The sequence below is a fragment of the Oryzias latipes genome, chromosome 24, assembly GCF_053564925.1.
Source record: "Oryzias latipes strain Hd-rR chromosome 24, Olatipes_Hd-rR_3.1".
Taxonomy (NCBI): Eukaryota; Metazoa; Chordata; class Actinopteri; order Beloniformes; family Adrianichthyidae; genus Oryzias; species Oryzias latipes.
In genome coordinates, this window is record NC_136260.1 from 20,891,596 (window position 1) to 20,911,496 (window position 19,901).

The window sequence follows — 19,901 nt, forward strand, 5'->3', positions numbered from 1 at the left end:
ATGAAAAAATAAAAATGAAATTAATTTATTAGTAATTACAAAGGCCTTAGACCAGTCACACACACACACACCCACACACGCACACACACACACACTGAAGGAGGAGGGTTTGGGGAAGAGAAGGAGGGAGGTAGGAATGTGTGCCCTGTCTAGGCTACCCCACTTTGGTGGGACACAGCCTGGGTATATATATAGATAGATAGATAGATAGATAGATAGATAGATAGATAGATAGATAGATAGATAGATAGATAGATAGATAGATAGATAGATAGATAGATAGATAGATAGATAGATAGATAGATAGATAGATAGATAGATAGACTAATTACAAATATTTTATGTCTTATTACAGATGTGCGCAGAAAAAGAAACATTCAAGTCCACATCCCAGTTAAAAACTCTTATACATTTTCTCCTTTTAAGCACTGAGTCAAACATCAAAAGTTGGTGAAAAGATTTTTTTATTCATTTATGGGTCTCCATGCACAATTATATGTTTTCATGAGTATAGAGTCATGGTGCTTCTGTACTTACTGGAAAAGCTTCTAAAACTGAACGGCACTGAGCCAGCAGGCTGTCCGGCACAAGATCATCCAGAACTGTTTTCTCTGAGTGTTAACTGGGAATTATAGAAGGGCAGAATACCTTCACACCTTTTCTGAAACATGACAAAACTCAGATCAGGTAAGGCACAGATCAGCTTATGTAAGGAAAGTTCATATTTTAAGGAAAGACTTACTAAGGACCCTGATATGTGATGGAGACACAAAAAGAAAGCAGCTTCATTAAAGTCCTAAAGCTTCTTAAAAAATATGCCTTATGTTCCACAGAAAAGTAATCAAATCCCTTTAAAGCCAGGAGCTTACAAAGTCTCGTTAAATTCCCTTTAACGTTTAGATTTACACTGAATTACACTCATTTCATAATTCGGACCCTGGAAATAAATGCACTGCTTTACAAATGGATGTGTTTTCTCTGAAAACAAAATACAGTTCTTCCACTGTTGTGAACAGGAGTACAAGTGAGATGAAGTCAGGCTCATGTTTCAGCTGGAACCTTAAATCATTACAGCCGGAATGGTGACCGGACCTCGACTTGGATCTGAAAGCTAAATCAGATACCAAATGTTGGAGCGTACTGTTAAGTTTCTTAACAGATATATCCACAGCTCCTTAAGGCCCCTGAACTTGATTTGTTTTTTTCTACCTCACAGTGGAGTCTGGCTGACCTATGGTGTCCTTCTCCTCAGTGCTCTTCTGCTGGCTTATTGCCTTTTTGTACAAATGTTTGGAGCACTTTCTTAGGTGGATGGGTATGTCTTCATGGTCTAAGGCTCCTTGGTTCTTCACCTTGTCTCTACGGACCTGACAAGTCCCGTTGCTTCCTTTTGATGAAACTGTTTGGCCTCTAAACAGTTGTGCTCGCTGCTGACATAGGCCCACTTTACTGAAAAGGATAAATATGTCTCCCCTAAAGGCCTTTGTGAAGATGGCATAGAGAAATGGATTGGCACAGGAGTTCAGGGGATAAAAGAGGACCAATAAAATTTTGGATTTAGAGACAGTGATGAGGGGCCGATCCAGAACGGCTGACATGGCGTAAAAGGAAATGGGTGCCATACAAAGAAAGTCAGTGAAGATGAGTATTGCCATGCGTTTGGCAATGTTGGTATCCTTGGATCCAGAGTGATAGTGGGGATTACGCACCGTGCAGTAGATCTTGATATAGCAAGCACAGATTACGAAAAAAGCCATAATGTTTAGAACCAACACGGACAAGATGTAGATCTGAGCAGCTGTGGACTGGGTGTCCATTGGGAGACAGATGCTGACCTTCTGGTAGCTGCTCACCCCAACCAGCGGGAGCAAGGCCAGGAGAAGGCAAAAGATCCATCCACCTAACATCACCACCGCTGCATGGTATAGATGCAGTTTGCGATCCAGCCGCATAGCAAAAGTGATGGCATACCACCTCTCAAGAGTAATGACTGTCAGGGTGTAGATAGAAAGCTCGCTGGAGAAGACTGTAAAAAACCCTGCAAGTCCACACCCAGGACTGGTCTGCCAGTCTATGGCATGGTTGAAGTATTCAGACCTTGTGTGGAGATCTACAGATGCTATAAGCAGGAGGTAAATGCCCATACACAGATCTGCAAAGGCCAAGTGGCACATGAGGAAGCGGGAGACTGAGAGCTTGTAATGGCTGGTGAGCAGAACCAGGAGAACTACCAAGTTTCCCAGCACAGCCAGCAGACTCACAAACCACACAGACACTCGCAGGAAGCCATAACCCATGATGTCCTCACAAGGATTGAACTCATCGGGTACTGGTGCACATGCGACCTCCTCCCCTTCTTCACACACCACATAATCATAACGACTATCAAAATCATGACTGTTGTCCTCTTGGGGGTTCTTGAGGGTTTCTCCAAAACCAAGTTCATCATCAGGCTGCCCTCCGAAGTATGTGTGGTAGAGGAGGCTGCCATGGAAGTCTCCTTGCCTCCAATCTTGATGGATTTCTTGATAATCTCCATCGCTTTGCTCCTGGGCTGCAGGAGTTTCAACAACGCTGTCTGCATTAAGAGTGGGCATGCGAAGGGGCCCCACAGATCGTTTGTGATGCTGGTCGTAGAAAGCAGTTAAGTTGCAGATGATGTATTCCAGGAAGCTGAAAAACACACAGTTAACAGTAAACATGATTTAATCAGAACGAGCACCATATTGAAATTCACTTTGAAATCAAGAAATATATTAACCCAGGTCGAGAAAGAGGATTTATTGTACACACATGGATTACCCTCAACACACCCTTCCTGTGATTCTTTAGGTTAGAAAATCCTGAAGTGTTTCTCACCCTCGTTTCTTTTTGAGGTTTTTGAAACCGCAGCAGTGGCTTGGGTAAGTCAGATTGGCAACAGTGAGGTGTTTAAAGACCTTGATGGGGGGCAGCTTCTTAAGAGCCCAGGCACTGCGCACCTTCAGTTCCCGCAGAGACTCCATGCCCTTGGTGGGCAAAGACATAATCCCAGTCATTGACACATCCCTAAAAGAGAAAAACCAAAAAAATTACTTGTTACACTCCTGAATAACCTCAAATGTAAAAAGTTTGAAATAGCATCTATAAGCATTTGATAAAGATACAAGGTAACAGACAGATATCGGATCAGAAATAATGGAAGAAGCTTTCAGAACAACAGAGTAAAGCAAAGAAAATGTTCTTAGACAGCCAGAAGATACATTTGTCCAACACCCAATATGAAAAAAACACATTCTATTGTAAGTAATCTAAAATATGGTGAAGGTTCTATCATGGTAGGGGTCTACTTTTCTAAATGAATAAATGTTGATAACATATTACCATTTATAATCATTAAGATCAATCGTGACATCTGACACACAAAATAAATTTTTTGGGTCGAATGCAGCCATTTTGGTATAAAAATGTTTACTAAATAATGATAGTAATGCTTGGTTGTGGTTTTATGTAATAGCTTAGTTAGCTAAATATTACCTATTAGCAGCCCTTTATAATAATGAATATGCTGTTTGTGTTACCACAAAAGGTTCAAGTCAGGACTTTGGGTCAAACAAAACATCAGCAAGTATGAGAAAGCTAGACGTGATGAAACGGGAGGTCTCAAAGACGCAATAAACAACACCCATCATCTGTTTCCTTGCATGACCTCCACAGGTCAAGTATGTTATTTCTTGGACCATTATAACCAGGTCATGCTCAGTGGGACAAAGACAAAAAGGGACGGAGCTCTGTACCAACATCCTGTTCAAGTCCACTAGCGTTACATCCCTGCACTGGAAATTATTCCTTTCAAGGCTGGGATGTTCTCCAAGTTGTCCTTTGCTTTCTAGAAATGTCCTCATCCATCATAAATCTCCGTTATTGGATAATTGGATAAAATAGCAAAACACAAGTCAGACTGTTTTCATATTTGCTAACAGCTGGTCCTTTTTTTAGTCCCATTTGCTTTTCTCACTTCCTTGTCCTCAGTATACTTTTCCTCTCATGGGAGTCTTTGTGCAAAGCAGCACAGACCCTGCAAGTGTCTGATTTTGTCATTTCCAGATGTCTAGCTCATGACCTCATTAAAGTGGCCTCACTTAAAACACTTGAACAGAGGGAGAAGTCGTGTTGAGATGGTACCCAGAAAATGGATTAAAGCCATGGCAGCAACCACGTTTCCATGCTAGAACATCCTGGCATCATCATGACTTCTAACACGAAGAAGGACCCAAAAAGACACTGAAAAGTCTGAGGGTCGTCAGCCATGTTTTCATATGATGTGTCAGGTTTCATGCTCACAGCAATACAGCTGTGGGGAGATGATCTGTACTTTATCCGGTCTTGCAGACATGTTTCATCTAGTTTTGAATGAGGACATTGCTGAAATGTACTGTAACTTAACACAGCGTGAAAGCAGGCCAATAAGGTTTAACGTATATGATATGTCCCTTTATAGTTAGTTTTATGACTGAAAAATTCAACTGTCAGACATAAGTCACCTTAAATAAAAATACTCTTGTCTATGCAATAAATCATAGAATGTTTAAGGTGCAAGTTCATCAAAAGGTTTCACACAAATGTTGACCACATCCATACATTACAAAGACTCAGCTTCAGCATTTCTGACCATTTAGAATGGTAATAATTATTATAGAGGGGCAGACTCATGTAACCAAAAGGGTACAGTACCACTGCCTGGCAGCCTAAGGCCCCAGGTGCAACCCAGGCCAACACTTGCCCTCAAACGTCTGATGAAATGTCTTATAAGAAAGGAGGGTAGAGTTTGGAGCCCCCCACCCCCTTAAACCATAAAGCACCAGGCCTCTCAACTGACAAAAATTACTGACATCCTAGGCCCAACAGCTCCAATCCACATGCTGAGAAAGGTGGTAGGTGACACCCCCACCCCAGGAACAAACCAGAGACCCCTCCTGAGCACCAAAATCTCCATGGGAGCTAAGACTGGTCTGAGGCGGCTAATGGACCAGAGCCAGCCATGTGAGTCCTAGTGGGGAGTCCAGCGTGGACTCTTAAGCCTTGTTTCCACTGAGTGGTACAGTCCAGTCCAGTCCGGTATTTTGAGCGTTTCCATTATAAAATTGACCCATTATGCCCGATCGAATTGTACCATTTTTGAGCCCATCGTGAGTTGTACTGTAGGTCCATAGAGAGATGGAACAAACAGGTTAGGGTGGTGCTAATGTCATCACACGATGAAACCTGTTGATTGGCTGAATGTCATTAGGACAAAAGAAGCCAAGAAAGTGCCGAGAAAGCAGCTGTTTCTCTTAAACAACATCAAATGCTTTGTATATATGAAATACCAAAAGCCAAATGGAAATGGCAAATTGTTGTTAGCACCACACCTGCATGCACCGTGACGGTCCAACTTTGAGTGGGAGCGCTCACCTGAATTGCCTGGACCATTCTAGACTGGACTGGGCCATACCGCTCAGTGGAAACGAGGCTAAAGCTATCAGTCACACCAGCACACACCACCAAGGGGACTGCCAGACGTACACCACCCCTCCAGAACTTGCAGAACCAACAGCCAGCATCCAGAGGACCTGCAGGCTGAGGGGGGCAGCCCTTTCTCGACCCCAGAAAAATGTCTTTGGAAATATATTACCTACGTTTGCCTAATGGAAAGTCTACCCCTGCTTATGAGTATAATAAGATACATCTTTGTTTATTCCACATTGATGAGATGTACTTTTCATAGTTATGCATACTTAAAAGACAAATTCTCTCTTTTACAACATGTAAAATATTAAAAATGTAGCCGTTACCATTTTCTCTTTTGAAAATCTGGTATACTTACAGAAGCATTGGGCCGCTGATGGTTCCAACAAAAGCTCTGTCATCTATGTTTGTCAAAAACGTGTTCCTGTGGAGGTCACTACGGACATGAAAGCATAAGTTACATCCTGCACATTTCAGCAAAGGTCTCTCGTATGTTGTCTCTATGTGAAACATGATTAAAAAAGTCATGTTGTAAGTGTTGTTGTGAAGATGTGCTCCTTAAACACACTGCACCTTCCTACACATCTCCCCAAATGAGATCATGATAATAGACGTGTGAGGAGTTTGTTTGTCTTGGTCAGCCTGCGCTGGATCAGCTCGCCTCTCAGAAGAGGTCTGGCTCCAACACAAACACACTCGCTAGTGACAGACCAACGCTTTAATTGGACTTTTGCACAGAGCTTGGCTGAGAGTAGGTGTTGCAAAAGAAATGAGGGGTCCTAAATTAATATCATTAATATCTCATATCCTGACTATGCAAATTTCTAGACCAAAGGGCAAAAAAGAAAGATAGTAAAACCGAAGAATACTGTGGGAGTGTAAATGAGACTGATGAATGGAGAAGCATGCATATGTGGAGCCGAGAAACTGAAGGTAATTCTAAGAGACTTGGCTGACTTTATAAAAGGTGTTAGAATTATTTGTCTTTAATAACCCCACTTGCTAATCAAGAAATTATTAAGTACATATTGACAAATTTATTAAGAACCATCCATTTCTTCTGCTGGAAAAGAGCCTCAGTAATAGAAAAAAAGCTAAAGAAATCAAGTTTTTCATAAAGTTTAACGAAAACAACTCTGCTTATCTTCACTTGTATTTTCATGCTAAACCCAAAGCCAAAGCCAGCTCTGCTTCATTTTAGCCCAAAAGTCACAAACAGCTGAAAAATCTCCTCTGAACAGTTTTAAAAACAGATTAAGGGAGATATGACCTGATGATATGTTTGAATTTAAAACAAAATCTGAGTTCTGGCCGTCATTTAGAGCTGATTCCAACAACAATCGAAATGAAGGTGCATGTGCACTTTAAAAACCGACTCCAGTCATCTTTTGATCTTTTTTTAAAGCGTTCCCAGTGGTCCTTTAATTATTATTACCGTAATTTTTAAATATTAATTATAAACCTGCCTCCAGAGAGGACTTACTGAAAGCTCAGAGCAGGCAGCTTATGGCCATTCCAGTGTATGTTCTACTTCACAAAGAAGCTCTTCTTCAAAAGGCTTTTTCTTGTCTGCCCCTGATTCATTTGAACAAAAAAATACTCAGAAATACAATTTTAAGCTTAATATCCTTTAGATATGTCCATCTTCATGAGAAATATGCCAAAAGAACATGTCAACAATACCAAAAACATGTTTATCAGAGTGGGTCTTAACAAAAAGTACATCAGTTTTATTACGTAAAACAAAACAAATTGAACAAATACATACACTTGATCCAGCTTTGTACCATTAAAAGCATGATGATGTACCTCTCTGAAGCCATTTCCATACAGCATTCTGGAATGAAACGGAATAGAAGAATGGAACAGACTATATTGTCATTGTGACATGCACAAAGACATTTTAGTGTCATTTCAGTCACACAATCAGAAAAAAGTAAACTACATAACATGTTATAATAATAGAAAGTTTAAAAAAACTTAGAAAAAATGCTACCAACATACTAGTTCGTTGCACAAATAGTCTAATTATTGCACATCTTGTCCACTTATTGCACAAGTCCACAACAAACAACAATTTAATTCAATAAAATCAAGAAACAGCATGCAAAAAAAAATGTTTTGGTTTTTATTACTGTTTAAATGTGTTCTTAAATGTTAACACAAACTGTAGTTTACAGATGATCTTTTTACCTTTACAGCAACAATTCTGTGTTTTTTGCGTGCTTATTACCCCAAAAACTAGGATGAGGGGTTTTTACAACACACTGTCCTTAGCAGATAAGGAAGGTTGCTGTTTGTACTGAAAACATGCCCAAAAGGTTCATTATACGACACCCCTAATGAACTTTTCAACTTTGTTTCTCTGCTTATGAGTTGTAACCTTCCACTTGTATTCTCAATAGAAGGAGCACTGAGAGCAGCAGTCCTTCGAGAGAAAAAGGGTGATGGGAGTCTTTTCTTGTTCACAAGAAGCTTTGCTTGTTGGTGTGGTCTCTTACTGTGTTTTTATTTATTGTCTTGATGAATTTATCTGACACAATTGACCTTACTAAGACAATAAATAGAAATAGGGAAAATAAAATGATCTAATAAGTCTAGTGTTTCTCTGCTACAGAGACAGATCCAAGCCAGACCTTTGAACTTTTATACCAACCCGATATTTGACTCCCAAACTTACTCACAAGCACCATTGTGTGTGAGATTGGTTGTTATTCAAGTCTTTCTTCCCATGTAGACATGTGTATTCTGTTGTTCAGATTAACTCACACTGTCAGCATTTCACTTGTGACGCCGCGAAATGAGTTTGCTGGGATCTCAGTGATGTGAGGATGATCAACAATTTCCCTGCAAAGAAAGAAATCCGAAAAGCAGCAGTTTTTTGTTTTTGGTACAAAAATGTAGAAGCAGGCATGAGCAGAATGACACAAAATGAAACGGGTCTAATGGTAGAATTTAGCAAAAATTATCTCTAAAATGTAAATGACAGTTTATAAAAATATACAAACTGATATTGGCAGTATGTTTTTGAACACTTCTGTTTGATCGTAGACCAAAACGGTTCAAAATGATTTGGCTTCTTTAAAAAAACAGTTGTAACAAACCCAACTTACAGTATAAAGTTCATGTAGTTTGAATGGATGTTGCTCAGGGAAGGAAACAGGGTTAGGCCTGTGTTGAAAATCCCTCTAAACAATAAAAAAACATGTTAAAAATATAAAAGCAGAGAACTTTTGTTCTTTTTGGTCAAAGTTTTGCCAATTTATTAAGAATAAAACTAGACAAACAAACTGTTGTGATATTTAAAAGGCCTCACAATTTCCTTGATGCTTCTTAACGTTAGAAAGCTTTTATATCTGTATGTTTTACATCACTTTATATGAATATTTGTTGAAAGAGATTTAATTAACCAAACTTTTCACAGGAATACTTACAAATACTTGAGATTTGCGAGCGACTTAAAGGCTTCTGGGTCAAGATACTTCAGATTCTTTGTGTTCCGAATCTCTCTGAAAGAACAAGCACAAGGAGGTGTCAGGCACTGAAACTTATTTGACCTATTAAAGCCCAACATGAGCCTGTCTTAAGGAATGTTTGTTAAGAAAAGCACAGTGGAGAACCTTCAAACTGGATGAGAGAAGAAAGGAAATTTAAAGAAACATGGGAAGCATCTGAACAGTGGAAACCAGAACAAAAGACATATGTTGAAAGAAGTTACTGTTCTTTTAGTTTAATAAGGTGCACGTGAAGACTCTGCAGAAGTCTCTTTTTTTCTAGTTGTTGCATTGTTTTAACAATGAATTAGTTTTCATATTGATTTTTATTACATTTTTCAGTACAATCTTATTGAAAAGTATAAAGATCAAACAAAACTGTGTGAAATGAAAGTTTTATCCAAGTTCAAATTAACTGAATACCATGATGTTCTGTCCAAATTCTGGACCCTCTAAAGTACAGTCTGCTCCAAGAACATCCGTGAGCATAAATGTCAAACAGAACCAAATTTTCTTTCTAAAGCTGCACAGAATTACAAGATCGGTTGAACTTCAAAGAGTGCATCTGCTGTTGGATCTGCTAAATGGGAAAAAAGGAGACAGTTGCATTGGAGGGTCATCAAATTTTGTGCAGATACAGTCACGACATTGTGATGTAGTCATATACTTCCAATGCATAGCATGGACAGTGCAGGAAGGCAATTTAGCTTCTATTATGAAAGAAAACAAAGTATTTCACAATGTTTGCTGTTATAAAGCCACATATAGCATTGAAGAAGTATATTAAAAAAATTTTTTTAAAACTGTCTACACAACCATTGACTGTATATGAGCACTGAACCGAGTGAGTGTGACGTTCCCCATGAAAAATGGCTGACATAAACCTCCAACAAAATAAAGCCATAAAAATTAAGCTCCAATAACAAATACTGTCCGACTTAAGCAAACGGTGATTCAGGTCTGAAAAGAAGGAAACCTTAAAGAAACTCTATTGTCTTGTTTATTCTGCCAAACCACACCAGCGAGTGGGAAATATGCCCTGGAGATCCAAAGTACAACCACAGAACGTAACCCTCAGTTCAAACGGGTAACTTTGAGATCTGGAATTTGGCAGCTTCAACGGAAGTGAAAGGAGAATAAAGAAACACTTTAAAGCCAATTAAAACTTTAAGTCAGACAAGATCTAATTTATAGCTCCACTTTAAAACTGCCCAGACCATCAATACCATCAATACATATCTGTACATGATGAGTTGCAGAGGGCTGCAAGTTGGAACAAATCCTTTACATAGACAAGGTGTCTTGCAGGAATATATGAAGTGCTGCAAGGTTTTCTGCTGGTCCAGCAGGAGGCTCAGCCATAAATCTCCAAACCTTAATTAAGAAGTAAGTCCACCATGCTAGACATTTCCCCCTGAGCTGCTCTAACAAGAGCTGGGCAGGAAAAAAAAACAAGAAAGAGAGGACAAACTGTCTCCTCCTTCCCTTTTCTAACATGCTTATGAGAGCTAATGCGGTTCGATGGGGAACATTGTATTGAACAGATTCTTATCAAATCAGCTTTTAGGGATCCCGAAAGACCTATCTTTCTCAGCCCCATAAATTGGTGAAACGGCTCTGCGGCACCTTGATGAAACGCAGGAGGGAGGACGAAATAAGCTCCTAATGTGTTTCTCTCCTGCCTCCATTTGCTGCTGGCGAGCTACAAAATTAAGCGTTTTTTCCTCTCTGGAGAGCAAATAGAACGGCTTAATCAATAGAGATCAATGAGGAGTGTGCCCTTTTCCTTTAGTTACTCACATGTGGGTGATTTTCCTCAGGTTGTAAAAGGCGTGCTTGTCCAGCCTCTGTAGCACCACATCCACTGATAGATATCTGAAAGAGATAAATACTTTATAACGAAAATCTACAGGACAAAATGTCCCACTTATGAAATATCAATGCAATTTTCTGAGAAATGGAAGTTCTACACTCATGGCTGGTTCTAAAAACAAGTTTAAAGCTTACAATTCATACAAAATCATGTCTACAGCCTGGTTTGTAGACACTTTTCATAGTCATGGAAAATTAGCGGACCAGTCCATTTATGCTAAATGCTCATATGTGATTTAAAAAAATGACACATTATTTAGTTTACAATGTATTCACCAATACTGTCACCAGGCCATAAACATGCTAAACGTCTAAAAACAGCAGAAACTTCACTCAAAAAAACGTTCACTCACATCCTTGTGATGTTGACCATGCTGGAAAATGCATTTGTGGGAATGGATGGTAGGCGTGTCTCAAAAAGCCACCTGGTTAAAAACACAAGAAGAGATTTCAGTTGCTCCAAGATTTGATTTTAGAAACGTCTTGTGCGCAAAATGAGCACATCACTACATTTATACATATTCTTTGGTACTGGCATGACTGTGTGATTGTCATATGGGGTGCATGTCTGAGTTTTTCCGTTCTGCATAGCAGACAAAAAATAAAATAAGATACAAACAAATACGGTGTTAGTGATTTTGAAACACTGCTAGTTATATAATTTATTAGATAAAGTTAATTTTGTACTAGGTATCGGAACAGAAAAACTGTCCACAGTGGTCTTTGTTAGTTTAGCATAATCTACCAAATTTCCAATATTTATTTTGAATCATGAGCTTAAAGTGCTGATAAAATTGTTGCTGAAAAGTAAACAGACTATTTTGATTTTTATAAAGCTTTTGATAAATCTTACACTGAAACCTGCCCCTACTGGTTGTTTAAGGAACTGCACTTTGATTTGAATAACTTCTTCAGCTAAAATGAACTGATCAGTTTTCTTCACAATGATTATTATGGGGTGTTTATTTAAAGCAGGCAATTAGCCCTTTTTGATTTTTGCCCCAAAACGTACAATTCTGTCAGAGGTGAATAAAAAAAACATGTTTGAAAAAAAAAGACTCTTAGCAAAAAAAAAGAAAAACTGGTCTCATAATATTTTATATTGGTAAGTAAATCCACATTAAATAGCAGAAGCTTCAAATTAAGCTTAGAGGCGTTTTTCTGTGTTCACTTCAAAGTTTAAAGAGACTCTGACGTGCTGCTGAATTTTGTTGTTTTAACCTTGAAGATCCTTAAAGGCTCAGCCTGTCAAAGTCTTCTCTACGACAAGTTAAAACAACGTTATGGAACCAAAGAAATTACAGATACGTCCCGTGGAGATTTAGATGCAGTGGGTTTCAGATTTAAAGCCAAAGACCTAAAACATTGGCGGCACGTATCCTTGTGTTTGTCTTCCAGATCAGAAAAGCAATGCTAGTTCAGAGTCTATTTTATCCAGGAAAAGCCCATTTAAACCAAAAGAAATCTGAAATGTGTCTTTGCTTTATGTAGAGAACAATTGAATCCCACTCACACGGGTGGTTTGGCGGTCAGAAAACAGCGGAGCACAGGAATCCGTACACACTTTGACAAACTCAAACAAACACATGGACAAAAAACAGATCCTGATACCAAACACCCTCGTTAGACCGTCAGGTATTTTTCTGCGGAAAAGAAAACCGATCAGCCCATCAAGAAGGTTACAAAGGGGAAAAGGCATCAACTTGCCATTTCTCATTCAAATCACAGAGAAGATAAATAGGCTTGGAATTGAATTTGAAGAGGATGGAGGCTTTGGATTGGTGTCAGGATTGACAAAAAAGCATTTTTAGATGAGTCTGAAGGAGAAACTCTGCTCCATAGCTGAGCTCATAGTTCAGGTAAAACCCTAATTAAAAATGTTGAAATCCCTGCAGTTTCCACTGCATGTGTGATCCTTTGGTTGAGAAATGATATTTCCAACAAGCAAAGCTACAATTTAGAATTATTCTTTTATACACAGTCCCAGACCTCATGTGTTACCACTCAGGAAGCAGCATTAGGATTTCAGTCTGTTTTCTTAGAGGTTAAGCGACACCAACAATAATGAGCTTTCACTTGTTTAAAGTCCAACCCAAGATGTCTGCGGTTTCTGAAAGGATGGGACCATGGTGTTCTCCCCTCTTTACCTTGAAGTCTTTTTTCTGTCTTAATTATTCTCAAATGGAGCTCTTTGGGTGTTTAAGAAATGTGCTGCAGAAAGTAAATATTTTATTTAAATGCACCGCCCAGACGCAGGAGGGTGTCACGCTACCCAGGCGTTTTAGCATGTCTGCACCTCTCTGACGCTCACCTGCAGAACCCATGCACTCAAAAGGCTCCACGCCATCCACATGTGCAGGCGTCTGCTTTGCATTCACATTTTGTTTTCTGAAAAGAACGTTTCCGCATATTCTTTGCAAAGAAAACACTTTAACTAAACTCTTATGTTGATGAAATGAGGAACATTTCAAAGATCCCGTCAGTCCTGGGATTCTTGGGAGGCAATGATAAAGAGGGCTTCTTATTTGCTTTAAAGACCCACTCCGATGAAAATGGTGTACTTGGAGTTTTTAACGTGTTCTTATGGCATTTTTCTTATGAAGGAAGATATTTATACAGACAATTAAACTCAAGATTATGCTTCTGAGAATTTATTTATCCCTTGTGCTATCCTAGGCACTTTAACGTTGGGAGTTGGGTCATCTAGACCCACTAGACAGTGCTCTGAACCTTTTTTCTTCAATGATTTGTGATCTTCACTGGTGTCCATGGATTACATGAAATCTTTCCACCTTTATCCACCTTTGTCATGGTAGGGAGAACTCGTCAATGTAAGGGTGGGGTCATCTAAGATAGCACAAGGGTTTCTCAAGTCGCTTTGAATTAGGAGAAGACAAAAAAATGCTCAAAACTGTACAACTGGCAAGCTCCAATATTGCTCGCCATTTTTGTTGCAGCAGTAACGATAGGTGTGAGGGGCTGTAGGCTAGTGAGAGATACAAACAGAGAGCTTTCAGCAACGGTCGGGGAAGGGGGAGCAGAGTTGTGCCACAACTCAGAGGCAAATTTCAAATAAACTCCTGCTGCTTTTCTTTTTTTTTTTTTTTTTTTTTTTTCTAAAAACAGCAAAATAATAATGAAAAGTCCACTGGTAACACTTTGAAATGAGATCAAAATATGATCTTTAAGAAGTTAGATGAAATTATAGAAGCAGAAATGCTATAAATGCTTAGTTTCCAACTGATAAAAGGCACTGTTTTCATGCATTAAGTCAAGGTTAACTTTGCTTTCACAATGTCTCAAACTGAGCTGTTTGGTCCGTACCAGATAAGATTTTACATCAGGGAAATCAGAAGCAAGCTCTGGTCTGGACGTAGCTTCTGGTCTGGTCCAGATCAGAGTTTGCTTCTGATTTTCCTTTGGGCTGGTGGAAAAACCTCATCTGAACTCTCGTATGGACCAAATCAAAAACACTCTGGTCTACCAAAGTTTGAATACTCTAAAGTTCATTATTTTATGTCAGTCATTGCAATAAAGGGAAATTGTATATCATATGGAACCAGATTGAATAGGTTGAAATATTTTTCACCTTCAGATTTTGTAATTTGGCTGATTATAATCTATTAATTATGAAAACCTAAATTTAGCTTCTCAGAACTTTAGATTACCATATTAGTACAATCATAAAATAATGTTTTCAGTACAAAAGTCAGACTTCCGAAAACTAATTTCTATGCACTCAATGCTTGGTTAGACCTCCTTTTGCATGAATTACTGCATTCATGCACCATGGAAAGAAACAGATCAGCCAGCGTCACTATAGGTCTTTTAAAAGACCAGGTTGCTTTGACAGTTGCCTTTGTGTTTGTGTACTTTCATCTGAAAAGAAGAGTTTGGACCATCGGGCAACAGTCCTGTTCTTTTTCTCCTAAACCCACGTCAGACCCTCCTTACAGATTCTGGAGTGGTTTAACGCGAAAAGTGTGAGACCTGCAGCCCATGTTTAGCTTTCGTCTTTGTGGTGACTTTTGATGCACCAAATCCAGACTCTGTCAACTCCTTGAGATGTTGCCCCAAACTCTGAAATAGATTTTTCTTGGCAATCAGAGCCACAACAAGCCTGTGCAGCAATGGCCGTGTCCTTCATGTGAAGGGTGTTGATGACACGTCTTCTGGACATCTGTCAGCCCAGCCCGGTCAAGATTGAGGGAGCGTTTAATATCTGAAGACCCGAGCTAATCTTTGAGCTGACCCTCTACACATGTAAACAAGCTCCAGTTAAGGAGAATTGACTACTGTGGGAATATAACCCAGACTGTGGTGTTTACATATGTGGACACCAGCTCTTAAGAGGTTGAAGTTACAGAAAAGCCTTAAGTAAATGAGCTGTTAGGATGTCAGCTTTGAATTCTTTCAATATATCCTAATTTCCTATGGCACAATATGTCATGTAAGCCGTAAAAAGTAAAATGAAAAAGAAATAAAAGGTTGGAATGTTTAATCTTTTTGTTATTATTCAACATAAGATTTGAGTTTCTGTTCTTTCAAATGACTAACAAAAATGTTGTTGTTGTTCACCTTTTTGGCATTTCCCTTTCAGGGGTCGCCGCGGCGAATCAGCTTCATACAGGTGGTTTTGGCAGAGCATTTTTTCTGCCACACCTTCCTAACACAACCCTGTATTTTTACGAAAAGCTTGAACTTTTTCACAACATTTTCTTTGTTTTCAGATGCACCTGTATATTCTGGTTTACTTGCTAGATTTTTAAGAAGTTTCTTAGTAGAATAAAAATAAAGACACTGTAAAAGTGACAATAGACGACAATATGGTCAGAGTAATAAACTTGCACTTTTCCTGCTTCTTTTTTTTGTTATAGTCAGTGTACTTTTGGGAAAATCAGCTTCAGGAAACGCATCGTGTCTGAATGGTATTCTCCAGGTCAATGTCTGTATAGATCGAGAGAAGATGAAGCCTGCCGCATTTGGACATTCTATCTAACCACATATGCAGAAAAAAGTTTGTAACCAGATTGTTAATAAGCGTTCCCAGTGCTCTTATAATTAGGATTTTGCCATTTTAATCCCAAACCAAACCACCTGTGTTGTTTTCTAGGACATCGTTTCTGTAGAGCTGCAGGTGTTCATTAGAAATTCACCTCTGAGCTGTTGGCGGGGACTGTTAGAAACTGCTTGTGACCCACTTCTACAATACATCACATCTACAAGCTTTTTCAAAAAGCCTTTTGTCAGCCCCTTATTAACAATCTCAAATATATCCTCAGAAATGTAATGTTAAGCTTAGTTTTCTTTATATATGTCCTCCATTATAAAAAAAACACTACAAAAACATGGTAAAAACAGCAAGAAAACACCATTTTCAGCAGAGTCTTTAAACAAGACTCAAACATGAAAGTATGGCTGTAGTTCTTTGGTGAAAGCAAATCAAACCAAACAAGATGTAAAACTTTATTGCCCCAGATATGGATTATTCTACCACACCCACTTAAAAAAAATCTTGTTGCTTAAATTTTGGAACAAATTTTGTCAAAAGTTTGCAACAAAAACTAAAGATCCTATGCTTAGAATGAAATGGAATTCATGTCTTAACAAAGATAATTAACTTAGAATTGATTAGCATTTGTAATGTTAATCAAATATCTTCAATTTAAGATTTAAAAATCCATCAGGAAATATTATATTAACATCTAAATAAAATCAACAACTAAATGCCAAATGTTACCACTTTTTCTAACTGGAAAAAACACAACTAACAGAACAGAACCGACACACTAGAACCCACAGCTGAACCTCTCAGGTCTCAGTGGGACGGACTCCATCTGGGGTCGTTCCTTCTTCAGAACGAACACAATAAAACCAAGCTCCGTCTGCCGCTCAAATGACTTTCTATTTTGGGTTTGTTTGACAGATATTTTTATCAGAAAAGTTGACATTGCCCCGTGGTATGCTTTCATGAGTTTCATCCTCCTGAAGGGTTCTGGGTAAACGTTGGGCAGGAATGTGAGGAAATTACAGTGGACTCTCTGGGCATGTGGACCTATGAATTGAAGCAGTGATCGGGAGATAATCTCATGTGATGGGTGCTGTTGGAGGCAACACGAAGTGTTGTTTAGAAATTAAGTCTGAAGGAATGTTCCAGAAAAGAAAAGTGAAGGGCTGGAGTTGTCCCAGCACAAGATCTTTCCTCTTGGGAGAGCTAAGATCACTCAGATTCCAGGAGAGATTTCTGGGAAAGACAACAGGCGGAATTTACTAAAATAGGATCCATTTAGTCAAATTTGTTATTTTATTATTGTCTCTCTGATGTAATTCAGTCTCAGAAGAAGAAGAAAAAAACGAAAAAAAAGAGTAAGGTTGAGCTAATGACGAATTAAATCAAAGATACAAAGATAAATATTACAGTATCCATTAGCAGTATTATAACCTGAAAATACAGTACTATGTGTGGCATATTTACGTGGCAGGCTTTAAATTCGCTTTATAAAAGCCTGATGTTTTCTATTTCAAGAGAGTTTGGATTTCCATCCCTCAAGACCTTTGTCCTTTTACATTCTCTGTTGCATAACATTCAATAAAAAAAGATATTCAATTATGGGAGATGACCATAACTGATTACATTTTATTCCTTCTTAACCTTATTATAAAACATTATTATTTTATCTTTGATAACCCAAAAGTCAAGAGTTGACTTTGGTACAGTCTCTAGTGGTACTGCAAATGGTTTTTATATGTTTCTAATTTTATCCAGGAGGATTAAAAGTTTGTGTTTTCACCCACTGCTGTGTTAAGAATAGCTCACAGTTTTCATCTTTAACTTATAAAAGGAATGTATTGAGAAATGATATTTCCAACAAGCAAAGCTACAATTTAGAATGTATAAATCTGTTGAGTCTTATTTTGCATGTTTTAAATGAAAAGAAATGAGGCTATGGACAGATGTTCACCTGAAATTCCATTTGACATGCAGTTTGCAATGAACAATTCAACATGCAATTCAGGCTTGCAATATGCAAATGCATGGAATTCGATATGAAAAATTACAATTTATCTCAAATAAAACGTTAAACAACAGCCAAATCAATTGCATTTTAAATTGTCATAGTTTCAATTTTTCATACTGAATTCCAAATTGCAAAATGCGTTCTTATTTGCATTATCAAATTGCAAATTGAATTTTCGATTAAGAATTGCATATCACTTGGTGAAAACGTCCATATAAGGCATTTATATGGCAATCCAAACATGATGACCATTTAATAAAGTTACAGTCTTTATTATTCCAAAAACGTTTTTTTTTCTTTTGTTGCAGCAGAATAGCTGCTCATACTTGCAGAGTAATTATATTGCAGTATTGCTTTTTTTAAAATATTTTCTTATGGAAAAATACAGATTTAGGTTTGCTTCACAATTAACATTTCCAAAACAAAGGGGATGATTACACAAATGTCATATTCTCACAGAATTCTAACATCTGTACTTTTTCCAAAGATAAAATAGAAAAGTTGTCTTTTCTGTCTCAAACTCCGACAGCCATGGATGCTTCTGAGCACACAATTGAATCCTAATGTTTTCTAGAAGTTAAAAGAACGTGTCGTTCACGGCGCTTGGGAAGCAGCTGAATCTCTTTGGCAGATGCGTTTTTACGCATACTTACAGCGTCTCGGTGCTCGCTGGAAACCTCGGGAGAACATCAATGTCAAAGCAGGAGATGGTGAGGCTTCTCCACTCAGAGCACTCGCAGACGGCGGGGCAGGCGTCAGCCCCCGACGCGGTGCTGCAGGCTGGGAGCGTGACGAGCGCCAGCAGCGCAATCGCCTGCATGTCTGCGCAGCTGGCAGGCAATGCTTTCTGCGCACCGCCGACAACAACAGCAACCAGAAACTTTCAGCCTGAGGAGATGAGGGATCTGCAGACGTAGAGGTTCCACCTTTCTGGTGCTAATGCTGAGGTAAAACAGTGGAGCTGTGGAGAGCAGATCTTTGCGCCTTGCAGGGTCCAGAGGCTGAAGGTGGAGATGCTCCACGGTGGGTTTGGAGGTGGTTTCCAACTTGAGGGGAGGTTGGGATTTTGAAGGTTCTCACCCCCTCCTCCTTGCTGGAGCGGATTTAGATGTTCCTCTTGATTGTGTTAAAGCGTATTTTCACAACAAATTGTTACGGCACTTTTCCCCAAATAATCTGGGAATATTCTTATTCTAACAATGTTATGTGGACAGAAGTTAACTGACAGTTCGTTAGTTATGATAAAAAAAATAAAAGTGCTGGCCCTCAGTATATCCAGCCGGAAGATGGATTATTTTAGACCCACATCACTTCTACCAGTTATTTTAGATCTTTAAAAGTATAAATTATCTTTAAGAGTATAAATTAGCCTCAAACATAATGAATGCAGACTTTGGTTTCCGAATTACCATTGAAAGCCTTGATATCCACATAAAAGAAAGGAAAACATTCATAAATGGAATAAATAAGGAAACCAATTGAAATTATTGCTCAAAGACAATTAAAGTTAGGTACAATTTTTCATTAGATATAATAAATTAATATTTATTGACAACTTAAGTAACTTTAAAATGATTAAAATCACTTTAAATTGCTTAAATTACCAAGTCATACACGCCAAGCACCTTCTGAGCAAGTATATGCTTAAATTTATTAATTTATTAAACGTCTGAGTAATTTATACAACTGCATAGAATGTTTTTATTTTGGGGAAAAAATGCAAATATATCACTAACCTTTTAATTTAATCATGTCATAGCAACTGCACACTTTATTTAGTTATTTATTGTTGTTGATTTTTTTATATAATAGTCTGCTTCTTTTATAGAACTATGACCACAATTCCAGTTCCTTTTGTAGGACCAATACAGTTTTATTGTTTTTTTATTTACTTTAAATAAAAAATAAGTAAATTTGAAAAAAGAATAAGAAGAAAAATCTTATTTTACGAAAATTGTACACATATGTAGCTTATTTGGACTTTGATAAAATATTTATATAACATAAATGTTCTATGTTATACATATTA

At 38.2% G+C, this 19,901-nt stretch overlaps 1 protein-coding gene across 1 annotated transcript; it reads right to left on the reverse strand.

Moving 5' to 3' along the window:
• Positions 1–1,006: 1,006 nt before the first annotated feature.
• Positions 1,007–18,820, reverse strand: tshr (thyroid stimulating hormone receptor). The gene is made up of 10 exons (XM_011491484.3): positions 18,526–18,820; positions 11,207–11,278; positions 10,782–10,856; positions 8,922–8,996; positions 8,601–8,675; positions 8,257–8,334; positions 7,256–7,324; positions 5,846–5,923; positions 2,860–3,048; positions 1,007–2,673 (listed from the first exon to the last, which is right to left on the reverse strand). Exons 1-10 carry the CDS (start codon positions 18,690–18,692, stop codon positions 1,206–1,208), a joined length of 2,346 nt encoding a protein of 781 aa, XP_011489786.1. The 5' UTR covers positions 18,693–18,820; the 3' UTR covers positions 1,007–1,205.
• Between the last annotated feature and the right edge of the window lie 1,081 nt (positions 18,821–19,901).

What these genes read in the sequence shown, in the direction of transcription:
- tshr (XM_011491484.3), bottom strand. Translation starts at nt 18,692, where the DNA reads ATGCAGGCGATTGCGCTGCTGGCGCTCGTCACGCTCCCAGCCTGCAGC. An exon ending in CCAGCGAGCACCGAGACGCT is followed by an intron (nt 11,279 to 18,525) that starts GTAAGTATGCGT and finishes GTTTTTAACCAG; the next exon opens with GTGGCTTTTTGAGACACGCC. An exon ending in CTCGCAAATCTCAAGTATTT is followed by an intron (nt 8,676 to 8,921) that starts GTAAGTATTCCT and finishes TTTATTGTTTAG; the next exon opens with AGGGATTTTCAACACAGGCC.